The 13,414-nt window shown below is 33.5% G+C and overlaps 1 protein-coding gene across 1 annotated transcript; it reads left to right on the forward strand.

The window, feature by feature from the left end:
- Window positions 1-3,449: 3,449 nt before the first annotated feature.
- LOC108331359 (uncharacterized) lies at window positions 3,450-4,394 on the forward strand. Its single transcript, XM_017566008.2, has one exon. It carries the CDS (start codon window positions 3,713-3,715, stop codon window positions 4,220-4,222), a length of 510 nt encoding a protein of 169 aa, XP_017421497.1. The 5' UTR covers window positions 3,450-3,712; the 3' UTR covers window positions 4,223-4,394.
- The last annotated feature ends 9,020 nt before the right edge of the window (window positions 4,395-13,414 follow it).

The raw sequence follows: 13,414 nt of genomic DNA on the forward strand, positions 1-13,414 counted from the left end.
AACACTTCTCTCATTCTCCTTTTTTCTCTTAATTTCTTCCTTCTCTCTTTTCTTTCTTATATTATCCTAGGTTTATTATTTTACTCTTTATAAAGTTTTGATATCCTCATAAATTTTTAGAAAGTTTCTATTGGAAATCCGTGTTAGTTTTTAGAAATCCGTGTTAGTTTTTAGGTTTAAACTCTCAGATCGTCCTCATATTTGTATGAGAATCTCAAGTGGGTCCTCGTATTTACAACTGTCTCAATTGAGTCCAAATATTTGAAAAATTGAGCCAATTTTGTCCTGTCCGTTAAGTTCTCACAGACGGCGTTAAACTGTGATGACGTGTTTATGTTGATGTGTATTGTTTGATTAGGTGGAATTTTTATTTAAATTAAAGAATTATGACATGGCAAATTAGGGGTTTTTCATTCTACAGAGGGGAGGAAAAGGTTGTGCCGTCACACGTAGTGGAGGCGCGAAGGAGATTGATTCTAAGGTGGAATCGATCTCGCGATGGCACTGCTTGCACGGATGCTGGCAGTGAAATTGAACTCGCGTCGGGTGGCTATCTGTTCACGGTGGTCTCTTGCGATGATGGTGAAGTGCGAAGGAACGTTGCGATTTGGTTGGTTCTTGGGGTTTCTCTGTTTTTTATTTTCTGCAGGTCTATGTGTTAGGTGATGGCAGACTCATGGCAGAAGGGTTCCCCTAGTCTACAAGTTCAGGATTCTTGTTATTACCATGGAGGAGGCTCGTAGAGATTTGCAAATCGCAGCGGCCATGAAGGCATTGCACAAAGAAGATGAACTGATGAAATTGATTTGGGGTTCCTGCTATTTCTGGTTTTTCTGAGTACAGGTTTGGTAGTGGTGCGTTGAAGGTGGCGTTGATGGTGGGCTTTCATGGAGATGTTTCCTAGCGGCGCTTGCGAGGCCAAATTTTTGGTGCAATTTTGGTAGTCACTCCTTGACTGATTGTAGAGATACTTCATCCCACTGGCTACTTAAAGTTCTTTATTCATTGGTAGTCTATTGAGTCTGTCATCACTGTTATATGAATTAGGGACTTTAGGTCTCAGGGTTTGACTGTGAGAACTTGATTGTGTTGTTTGCTTACAGAACTGCCAAAATTTAATCTATTCTATGAATGGGGGACTTTAGGTCTCAAGATCCTTTAATCTATTCTCAATCTCACTACAAACTGCATTTATTTCTCCAACTACAAGTGTAAACCTAGTCACAATAAACTCAGTCACGACGATGAAGAACACGAAGAGTTGAGGAGTGACTGCCGCCAGCGAAGCTCCGACTGCGACCGGCGGTGAGGCCCATGGCCTGACTGGATGAAGAACGCTCGATGGTTAATGGTCTTCAAATTCCAAATCCCTAATTCCCTTTTCAATTCACTCTTTCCCTAACCCTTCTCAATCCCTAATCTATTATTTTAACATAAACCAATTCAAAATTTCCATTTCATAATTCTTTAATTTAAATAAAAATTTCACCAAATCAAACAATGCACATTAGCATAAACATGTCATTACAGTTTAACGCCATCTGTGAGAACTTAATGGACATGACAAAATTGACTCAATTTTTCAAATATTTGAACCCAATTGAGACAGTTACAAATACGAGAATCCACTTAAGATTCTCATACAAATATGAAGACGATTCGAGGGTTTAAACCTAGTTTTTATTGTGTTGTCACCTTTTCTACCACATAACTCATACATAAACACATTTTTTACTGGCAAAGTTTCATTGAAGCACACATATATGCCAAAATACCACATGGCATATTTTGTATAACATACTTAAGAAATATTCTCTAGATGTAGGAAGGGTGATGTCACATGATATATATCATTTTGCAACTCAAGAAGGTTGGTCAACGGAGGATAAAAGCAAAACTTTGACCTTTCCTTCTCTAATTACGTCGCTATATACCCAACAATCAAAATTAGACCTCAATTGAATAAGAGGTTCATTGAAAAGCATTGTAGAAATTAATCAGACCAAATTACTCTGACTGAAGAACATGAACAATAACGTCCACATTGCAGAAGACAGAGAACAGAGCATGAAGCAGGGTCGTAGACAAAGCAAGTTTCGGAGAAGAATAGCAGCACGAACAAGAAGAAGAACAAGCACGCTACTGAAGAAGAGCAGAACAAACTCTATGATTTTTTCAAAAGGAGCACAAAGGAGCGCATGGGGTTGGAAGAAGGAAAGCAAAACCCTAAGGAGAGAGGGTAGCGGAAAGGAGAGAAGGCCAGAGTTGTAGCCATGGTGAGAAAATACTAAATATCAAACAAACTAAACAGAGATAGATAGATAGATAAGCCATATATAGGGTGGAGCTCAGTGCATAAAGCATATAATTTAAACTCGGAACTCATCCACAGGAAAAAACCATGGAACAATTCATGACAGCACAGGGAGTATACAAACTTAAGTCTAGCCCTCTTAACAGTTACTTGCATCCTCCCGCCCTTCACAGTTCAAACACGAACACAAAATCCAATCATGAACAGCATGAAAAAAAAATATTTATCGAGAGAAAACAAGAGAAGAACAATGCAACTTAAATCAATGCTGTACATTCGGAACAAGGAGCATAAAATGCCATTATACAAGTAAGGGAGACAAACCAAAGAGGAAGAACAATAATGAAAAACATTGACTACAAAATAAGTTGACTGAATAATAAAAAGATAAAAACTTATGAAGCTACTAATTAATTGAAGGGTCAGCATGCTAAGTATTATTACCTTCTGGAAGCTGTAATTGCTCAAAAGGACGTTCATCGGTATTATTTTTTTTTTAAGAAAATGATTTATTAACGTTGGTGTTGAATGGTAGTGTCATCATGAGTCATTACGCCTACTACTCATAACCTACAATTAAGGCCATTGTTGGCCTACCACCTCACCTTGTCTTACTCTACTGGCGCCAAAAACAACTCCTCCCCTTTCAAATGCCACTGTCAACTTCTTCTAAATGATTACACATGCCCCAACTTGTCCCACTGAAAATGCACCCTACATACTATTCTTTTACCTACCAATTTGAACCTTTTTTTTTACCTGATATCTTTCTCCAACAGCAGAGATATAATTCTTGATTCATCATATTGTGTGAGGAATAACCCCTTTTACTAAGTGCTCATGATATTACCAGTTGACTATACTTCATTGAGGCTGCTTAAACGTTCAGTTGTTGTACTGAGTGGGGACTCCGGAGCTCGTAAAAGACAAAACCAATAACTAAAAAATGGAGAAATTTATGTCCGCTGAAACAGGAGAAGTTAGTGGTTGTTATTTTCAAATCCTGGGAAGAAATGCAGCAAAAAAGGTAGGGCCATAATATGATTTCTCAAAAGACGTTTCAATTTTAAAATGTGAGTCCCAGAAAGTCCATTACACAAAGCTCAGTCACATGGTGCGTGTCTCACTTTTCTCCAATGGAGTTACTCAAGACAATGACAAAGTCAGATACTCGTGTCAAAATGGACACGTAAGTCCCACCTCGTGTGGGCCAAACTTAGAGTCCCCACTAATCCATGCCTTTGATTTCGCAAGCTCAGAACATAATCACTGCTCATCACATCACCATATAAATACACCATTGTCTGCACTACAAACACACTCGCAATTCACAAACCATTGCTGCTGTGGTTTTGAAATTTGTTTAAAATAGTAACAGTATTAATAAAATCGAACACAATGGGTGCAAGTGTAGAGTATGACGATCATGATTCGTTTAAGAAACCAGGAGCAGTTCCTTTCAAATGGGAGGTAAAGCCCGGGCTTCCCATAGTGCAGCAAAAGCACCAACACCAGAAGCTGGATTCGCCGTCAATGAAGCTGAGGCCGCCGCCGCCGGCGGGCTCCTACCTCCTTTCTTCGGAGGAGCCGCGGACACGCTCCTTCCGGTCCGCTGCGAGGGGCCGGTCCGACCGGTGGCGGTTCGAGCGGCCCCTCCTCACCCGAGCCGAGACCGTGTCGTCGGGTTGTTTCTTTTCGCCGTTTTTGAGGCGGCTGCAGCGGAGGAAGATGGTTCAGAAGCGAGTGGTTGAAGAGGACTATACGTCGGAGCTAGAGACCATTGGTCGGTGGTCCTTGTCGTCGACGAAATCGCTCTCGCCGTTCCGGGCTTCCACGGCGTCGTCTTCTGTAGCGTCGTCGCCCAGGCCCATTAGCGATGCTGAATGGGCCGGATTTGGGCTTTTCTGAAAGAGTAACGATGAGCTATTTTTGGACTTTAGCTTTTTGGGGAGTGGGCTTTCGTGTGTGCGTAACGGAATTGAAGAGGTTTTTTTTTGCTCAGACTGAAAGATAGTTACCCCATGTCATGTAAATATATATAAGTTATAAATAAATATTAAAAAGATCATACGAATGACCAGTGGATCTCTGTCAACTTTTTTTACGATAATAAAAATTAAAAAATTAATTATTATTCATTATTTTTGATTTATTTTATTTTATTTTCAATATAAAATAATGAAGTTATAAATACATTTATATATCTGTATATAGTAAATTTATATTATTACAATTCATCACGACATAATATTGAATAACAGATAGCTTTCATTTTATTTTTATTTGACTTAGATATTTGCAGCATTGACATTTTATTAAAACAATTCAAATATATTTTCTTCAAGCAAAAACTAAAATAAAACATCCTCGTAAATTACATGTTGAGAAATCAGTTCATCCAGCCTCTTTTGAACAGTGATTTGTATTATTTAAATAATTAAGAAGAAGAATGAGTTATTCACGTAATTTCTTTTTCAAGATTATCATTAAACTAAAAAAACGACTCCCCTATCCATTTATCTTTTCTCTAAGAAGTCAACTTGTAACAGAATAAATTAATAGTTGAATTTAACTTCATAAAACCCTCACTAAGTCCAAACCAACACGTTTTGTTATGTTTTTTATCATCATTTTTTATGACGAAGAAATAATATTTTTACTTAATACTATTTTTTTTTCAAAAATATAAAAATTTATGTTTTTATCGTTATTTTTTTCTATGACTTTACAATACGTCCATTTCAGTTGTGTTCTTATATTTTAAGAATCTGAATGAATCATGCAACACGTATCACAAGAACATACTTTTCACACTACATATATTCTATGTTGTGCTGCATAATGTTAAAGATCAATATGTCACCTTCTGCAACTTGCATATATGGTCATTTAACTAGAAACATGCATTTTGCAGGCCACACCACACATAAATTTTATTACGACAGTTTTCAACTACTAATTCCTCTAATTGCTTTTGTCTGCTTTCATATAATGCTAATAAAAGCATCTATTCCAGACAAATGGGTGGATTCATGACACAATATGATGAAATATAACTTATAAGCCATGTTAATTAATTAATTAATTAATATGTATTAATTATATAAAATCAGCTTTGCAATGGTGTGGAGAGAATCAATTTATTTTGTTTTGTTCATGAAAATGACTCTCAGCAGATTGTCTTCAAGACATAGAATCATTGATCCTTATAAAATATTCAAATTCACTGCTATTTAACAGTTTGATGATGCTCAAAAACAGGAACTTAATGAATTGGATTCATCACGAATTAGAAATAGACAAATTGCTATGTGCTAATTAAACAACTTCATTAACCAATTTCCAATTCAAGACAACTACTAAGAACATTTGCCTATTGATCGATAAATATATCTTATTAAACTTTCTCTATATAACTGATCATGGCCACTGATTTGTCCTAATCACATATCATATTTTCTTTTTGTCTCCTTTTCATCTTCATAAAATGTAAGTATATGTGTATCAACATTTATGCTAACTTTTTACTATTTTAAATATTAATTAAATGATTTTTTAAAAAACGTATATAATATTATTGAATATTAAATGTAAAAAAAAAACATATATAATTCATAATTTCTACTCATCCTTTCAACTTAACGCTCTCACAGCGAGTTTATACAATTCATAATTTCTATTTTATGTTTTAATCTATGCATAATATTCTTATCATTTAATCCTGTGTCAATATCTCATTTAATGAATTTAATATGATAAACAACTATTTCGGACACTAAACTCACTATGTGCTACTGTAATATATTATTGCCAACATACTTTTCATTAACCCTATATCAATATATTTGAATTTTTTTATATATAAATATCACAAAATCTTTATATTATATATATATGAAAAAAAATATCTACACGATCCACTTTTTACTCTACAACCCTTTAACAATTTCGAATAGTAATAGATATCAAAATTTAAATATAAATTATATTAGTAAAAATAAACTTTTTATAAAAAATTAAAAAATGTTTTTCTTTCATTGATTTTGAAATCGATGTAAAAACAAAAATATAAAAAGTATTAATTTTTTATATCTATTCAAAAATGGATATAGAAACTAAAATCAATATAAAATATTTACTTAACAGATAGAATTTTACATATATAAAAATTACTTTTTATATTGATTATAGTTCAAACTAATAGAGAAAGTATTACAACTTTTTTTAAAAAAATCCAAATTTTATACCTGTTAAGACTAAAATTGATATAGAATGTGTACTTTTTATATCGATTTTGGCTTTAATCACTTATTTTTTTTAATAACCATATTTTATGCTACTTTATCACATACAAAATCTGTATATATATAACATATATTTTCAGATAACATATATTTATCAATCCAGAACAACCAACCAACATATATTTCTATTCAAAGTTCTAATATTTACATAAAATGTAATAAAAGATTAACCTCAAAATGAATATACATCCACTAACCTAATAGTGACTATACACCATAATCTCATCAATTAATGACTATACATCCTAACATCATCAAATAATATATATATATATATATATATATATATATATATATATATATATATATATATATATATATATATATATATAATATTTACATGAAAGCTCATAAAATACCTCACATCATCTTCTCTAAACACTTAAAAGAAATAAAGTTCACTGTTCATGAACTTTTTTTAAGACTTCTTGCTTCAATGGAAATGTCATTGAAAATCTGCACAATGAACAATTTAAGTCAATAATCTTTTAGTGATAAATACTTAACATGTGAGTTATAAATTATACATATATTACTAGATCCCATAAGTCAACAATATTTGCAAATATGATTTTATGTATGTCTTATCACATAATATCATAAAATATCATTAACTTGATAATTATATTTCAATAGTTTGAAGATCAACTACTTATAGTTGGTGCAGTGAACTACAACTCCTCTCTAGAAGTGATATTTGTTTCCTTTAATTTCGAATAAGCCTCGACCACTATAAAAGTTAATGTACATTAAAATTGTGCCTAGTTGTAACTTAGTAAAATTTTATTATATAACACAACAAATAAACATAATAAAAAACTTACGCTTGTAATGTACTTTTAATTGCTCAAGTTTTAGGTGACTTGTGTAATGAACACAAAATAATCACAAGTGACTATTGAGGAAGAATTACTATCAATTTCTAGTGATCTTTGTAGATTTAAATAATATTAGATATAATTAAATTTTACATAAATGTAATTTAATTTATAAAAGACATACTTATTGCTGCAAATAAGGTGTTAAGTACACTTCTTCTTTTTTCCATTTTCAAATGTCTCTAATAAGTATTGATGCACATCTTCACCTTTATTCTTAACAAATTGAATGACAACAAGGTCAATAAATCCATATAAGTGTGTATTCTTCCTCTTAGTGTATCTACGATGTAAATACCTTAAACATTGAAAATAAATAATGTTAGCATAATGTATTAAATATATTCAAACTTGATAAAAATAATAAAAGTTTACTTACAACAACCAAAGTTGTATTACTGATATACATAACATATCAGTGTGGGAGAGAACTTCAAAAGCATCCTTTTGACATATAAAAAAAATGAGGTAGAAGTCTTGTTTGTGACTTCAACATACATTTCTAACTGTATAGGTGTTAGGGAAATAGTCATTGTCATTGCACCAAGTTATTCGGTAGTGGTGGCTGTGGTGGGATTCATTTACATATTCCTCCCATTGTGCTCCAACCTATTATACATATTCAAAGACTTAAATAACATTAGTATACACCAATAAGAAATAGAAAATGCTAATTAAAACAACTACCTCCTTTACAATTGTTTTTTTTTGCTAATCTAATTAGCCAGAGGATAAAATATTCAGGGTCTTGTCTCAGTGTCTCAACCTCTAGAGTGGGCATAGGAACTTGAGCAGTAACATCTCAAATGTATACAACCAAACACTCGAAGGGATCATCAATGGACAACTTGTAGTCTGCATCAATAGTAGAGAATCTTCTTGAGGGGGAACATCACAACTCCCATTTGTGCTTATACAAATAAAAGAAAGTTGTCGAGGGGGATTACTTAGCTAAGCCGAGGAAGAGGCTAACTCTAATCATGTCTGCTAAAAATTGTGTCTACATATCATAATACTTCTTCTTCATCTCCTTTTAAATCTCGTCTTCATCTCCTTTCTCATTTCTTCTTTCAGACCTAAGGACTTTCTCAATGAGATGGACTTTATGGGGATGGAGGATCAAAGAATTATGGGATGCCTTCAAATTTTACAACACCATGAACAAGTCCATGATGCTCTGGATGACCAATGACGACCGCTGATATGTCCTCACATCCCTAAGGAGTGAACAATACATGTGTGCTTTACTCCACTAACTCATCCTACAACCTAAAAATTTGAACTTAACCCTACCAATATATGTAAAGTTAACCTAGAAACAAGTAAAAATGAAGTCCAATATATGAACTTAGTTCTACCACCAAACAATCACACAAATAATTAATCCATGGATTTGGTTGTTTACACCTCACTTCAAAATATTTAAATGGAAACATTCTCTCTTTTTAGGTCCAAAAGGTTCTCCTATATTCACTGTCAACATAGCTATTGTATGTTGCTAGTTAGTTAAAAGTCATAAGAATTCAAGAGACTAATATCTCATTATTAATACAAAAATAAAAAACTTCTAATGTTTGATTCTTTGGGGATTTTGGTGACCACCAAAAATACAAAACTTCTAATGTTTGATTCAACGAAAATGGTCACAACAAAAACCCTCACCCTTCATTATCCACTTAGCAATAGAAAGAAAAACAAATTCATACTTAAAGACCATGATAGTTTAGTGGCCTATTATACATCACTTGTTCACCCTCCCTTGGTTAAGCTTAAATACCCTTCAAGGCATCACACAACCTACCATATACTATGTCACACAACATCCAACATTGAGTACTAAATAGAACAAAGACACGTTTATTCAAGTAAATAAACACAAAAAAGATCATAATAAACAAATTTCACATTATATAATCTAAATTTGAAGAAAAAGATCAGAGCTAAATAGGAGGGGATGAGGGCTTTCAAAAGGATACCATACTTAGAGGCTTGAAGGAACTATGCTTTAAGAAAAACACGAAAAACTGATTATGAGGCTTGAAGCTTACCTGAGCTACACCAAAAACTTAAACAAGGAGAGTGACTTTTACCAACATTGAACGACCACCACAACATAGTGTGAAAGCGTAAGAGGAAGAAGGGAAATGCACCACCAGAGCACTATTAACACCATCACAACATAAGAGCGAATGTAACTACAATGCAAAGCAAACGACAACATCAAAAAAGGGAGAAGTAGCGACGACCAAGGAGAGCAATGCTAATGTAGCGACAATGAGACCAACACTAATGCAGTGACAACGAGAGCGCGAATTCAAAGACAATAAGATTACCACAAATGTAATGAGGATGAAGAACAAGCACTAGAGTTGGTGACAATGGAGGAAAGTGAACACAAACACAAAGGAATGCAAACTCACAAAGAGAGTTAGTTCTGGGATAGAGCATGAGGAAGAAACTCATATTGGATGCTAGAGAGAATATGAAAATATAACATATTATACCAGTTATAGCGAATAACAGGTATAATATATGCATTTTCATTAAAATAATTGAATATTTAAGTTTCTATATCAGTTTTAAATCAAATAACTATAAAAATAAGGAGACAAAGATTTTGAAGCCTTAAATAAGAGTTGTATTTCAAAATATTTGAAGTATGATGTAAGGGAGGTCATGCAACAAGGCTGCACTACATGTATTTTATTTAAAATCATATAAAATTGGAATTAATAAAAATATTGAGTTTAATTTACTAAAATATTTGAGAGAATGTTCATGTTTTGGTTAGTATAATTAGAAATTTTAACATTTTTACTAATGGATTTTTTTACGGATCTAGGCAAAAATGATATGGTTATTCCATAAATAGGCAATTTTTTTTATTTACATCAATGAGCAAGTCGTGCAGTCCACACACAACTTCAAATGAAGAAGTCATGCATGGGATGCACGTTTTTTACACTAACACAATAAAAAAGTTGAAGTCGTTCACCTTCACATGTTTTTGGGCACTGGTAATCGATTACGAGGACCTGTAATCGATTACACAATGTTAAAGTTGTACTGGGAGCCACGAATTTACTGGTAATTGATTACACCAGTACTGTAATCAATTATCAGTGTAAAGATTCGAATGAAAAGGACATGGTAATCGATTACAGTGTTGTTGTAATCGATTACCAAATGAAAAAAATGTTTAAAACTAAGTTAAAATATGAATTACATTCATGGAAATTCGAATTACCAAAAAGATTTGTGCATAAAAAATTAGTCATGTTTCCTTTATAGTCATCATAAATTGGATCAATTGTTTGTTAAAGTAGAAAATAAGATATAATATAAAGCAAAAATTTAGTTTACTAATATTAATAAATTATTAATACAAAGATGTAATAATTATTGAGGATATGGACATATCCCTTATGATGACCTTCGTTGCGAAAGTAAGAACATTTTTTGGGTTTATTCAAGGTCGACTGATCCATCTCATTATGGATTCTAGTAGTAGTTGGTCTTCCTGATGCCTTGCGTCACATTTGAGGATCTGGTATGAAGTTTGGACCAATATACACAGACTAATAATTTTCATTTTGGTGGGGCTGAAATTGTACTTCGTATGTCTTGTAAATATTGTGAAGAGTGTAAACCAGATTGATATATTGGGTTAGTGGTATATGTGAATATGCATAAACAACTATGACATAGTAACACAGGGAGGCAATTAGCTTAGAAGTGACCACAATCACACCATCATTCATTTAGCCTAACGTTTACGAAATTGGATGTGGGTGATATTGGTGGGGTGTTGAGATTTTCCGAACATCAAATTCAGAATTTTCTCGATCATAATGATGAACATGACAAAATATTGATTGTTGTTGATTTTTTCGAATAATGTCAGTAATATTTTTTGGATATTGGTATTGTGTTTGCAACATGTATTATGCTTTTAAGTCTTGTTCAACAAACCATGATTGTGCCTTCTCAAATGTTGTTTTGATTAGAGCACAAATTGGCAATAAACATGCTCCCTTTAGCATAGAGTTCATGCACTTAGCAAGATTTGTGATCATATGTCCATATCTTCTGTTTCTATCAAAAGCATGAGACCATTTCTTTAATTGAATTTTATCTATTCAAGCTACTTGTTGGAGGAATTGGTCTCTCATTACGGTAAGTTGTGCCGTCACAATTGGTTGCTTTACCTCGTAAGCTGTAAGAATATAATAAAATTAAAATTATAAGACTTCAGTGTATGAAAATTAAAAAGTGAATTGGGAGTAAAAATTAGTTAATTAGCACCCCAAGTTTATTGAAGTTGGAGGCTAGATGACGTATGCAATAAACAGAGTTTATACCACCCTCTTCCTATAACCAACTTCTTCTGATCGTAAGGTTGATATGATACACTTCCCTTTATCAGTGATGATGCAAAGATTTTGTTGATGGGTAACATGCCCTTGAAGTAATTGAAAAAACCATATCAATGACTCCTTTATACCAAATCACTAGTGCAGAAAAGGCCTTTAACGTCACCCTTTAGACGTCTGACACTCGAATATTCAACGTACAAAATGACCGATGGCATTTTTCGTAAATAAAATAACCATATAGATGTCTATTCTGGAGGGAACAGACGTCTAAAGCCACATAAACGTCTGATGTGGGGGAACAAACTTCTATATACTCATTTTTTAAATCTAAAAAGTCACTTTTTGACTCCATTTAGACGTTAGATCCCGCCAATCCGACTTCTACAGCCATATAGACGTCCGATGTGGGGGGAACCGACTTCTATATACTCATTTTGAAATCTAAAAAGTCACTTTTTAAGTCCATTTAAACGTCCGATCCCACCAATTCGACTTCTACAGCCATATAGACGTCCGATGTGGGGGGAACCGACTTCTATATACTTATTTTTTAAATTTAAAAAGTTACTTTTTAACTTCATTTAGATGTCTGATCCCGCCAATCCGACTTCTACAGCCATATAGACGTCCGATGTGGGAGGAACTAACTTTTATGTAAACATTTTTGAAATCTAAAAAGTCACTTTTTGACTCCATTTAGACGTTCGATCCCGCCAATCCGACTTCTGCAGCCATATAGACGTCCGATGTGGTGGGAACCGACTTCTATATACTCATTTTTTAAATCTAAAAAGTTACTTTTTAACTCCATTTAGATGTTCGATCCCGCCAATCCGACTTCTACAGCCATATAGGCGTCTGATGTGAGGGGAATCGACTTCTATATGGATGCATTAAAACACCGCGAATGTGAGGCAGCAATTACACGCACTTAATGTTCATCATCTCCCTCTCATTTTTTCTTTACGGGTTACGCTTTTCAAGTTTGTTTTCTCACTTTTGCACTGTTTTAAATTAATTTTACTTCGATTACATCAGTCTTTGATGCATTATCTTTCATTTGAATCGATTAAAATGCGCTTTCGTTTGGTTTTAGTGCAGTTTTGCTTGTGTCCTTAGGCGGCGTTCTGGGGCGGCGATTTCTTGCGTTTTACACTCCTTTAATTCTCTCCACTACGTTTTTAAAACCATCCAATACAAAAAAACGTACAATACATTCTCTTCAACTAAAATATAAAGTTGTAAACTCGAATCACCATGAGCTAGGAGCAACCTGAGAGGCCTCAAGTGGAAAAAGATGCAATCAAATATGGCAACGTTTTAGACGTCTGATCTATAGTGTCAGACGTCTATATAGACGTCTGACCTGTATGGATCAGACGTCTATATAGATGTCTGACCTATTGGGTATGACGTCTCATTAACGTCACCCATATAGATGTCGGACAAAAATCAGACGTTAAAAGCCCAAAATAACAGACGTTGAAAGCCTTTTCTGCACTAGTGAATGACAATGGTAAAAGATTTTTATTGTCATCTTGA

This window comes from Vigna angularis, chromosome 4 (genome assembly GCF_016808095.1).
Source record: "Vigna angularis cultivar LongXiaoDou No.4 chromosome 4, ASM1680809v1, whole genome shotgun sequence".
In the NCBI taxonomy this organism is placed as follows: domain Eukaryota; kingdom Viridiplantae; phylum Streptophyta; class Magnoliopsida; order Fabales; family Fabaceae; genus Vigna; species Vigna angularis.

What these genes read in the sequence shown, in the direction of transcription:
- LOC108331359 (XM_017566008.2), top strand. Translation starts at nt 3,713, where the DNA reads ATGGGTGCAAGTGTAGAGTATGACGATCATGATTCGTTTAAGAAACCA.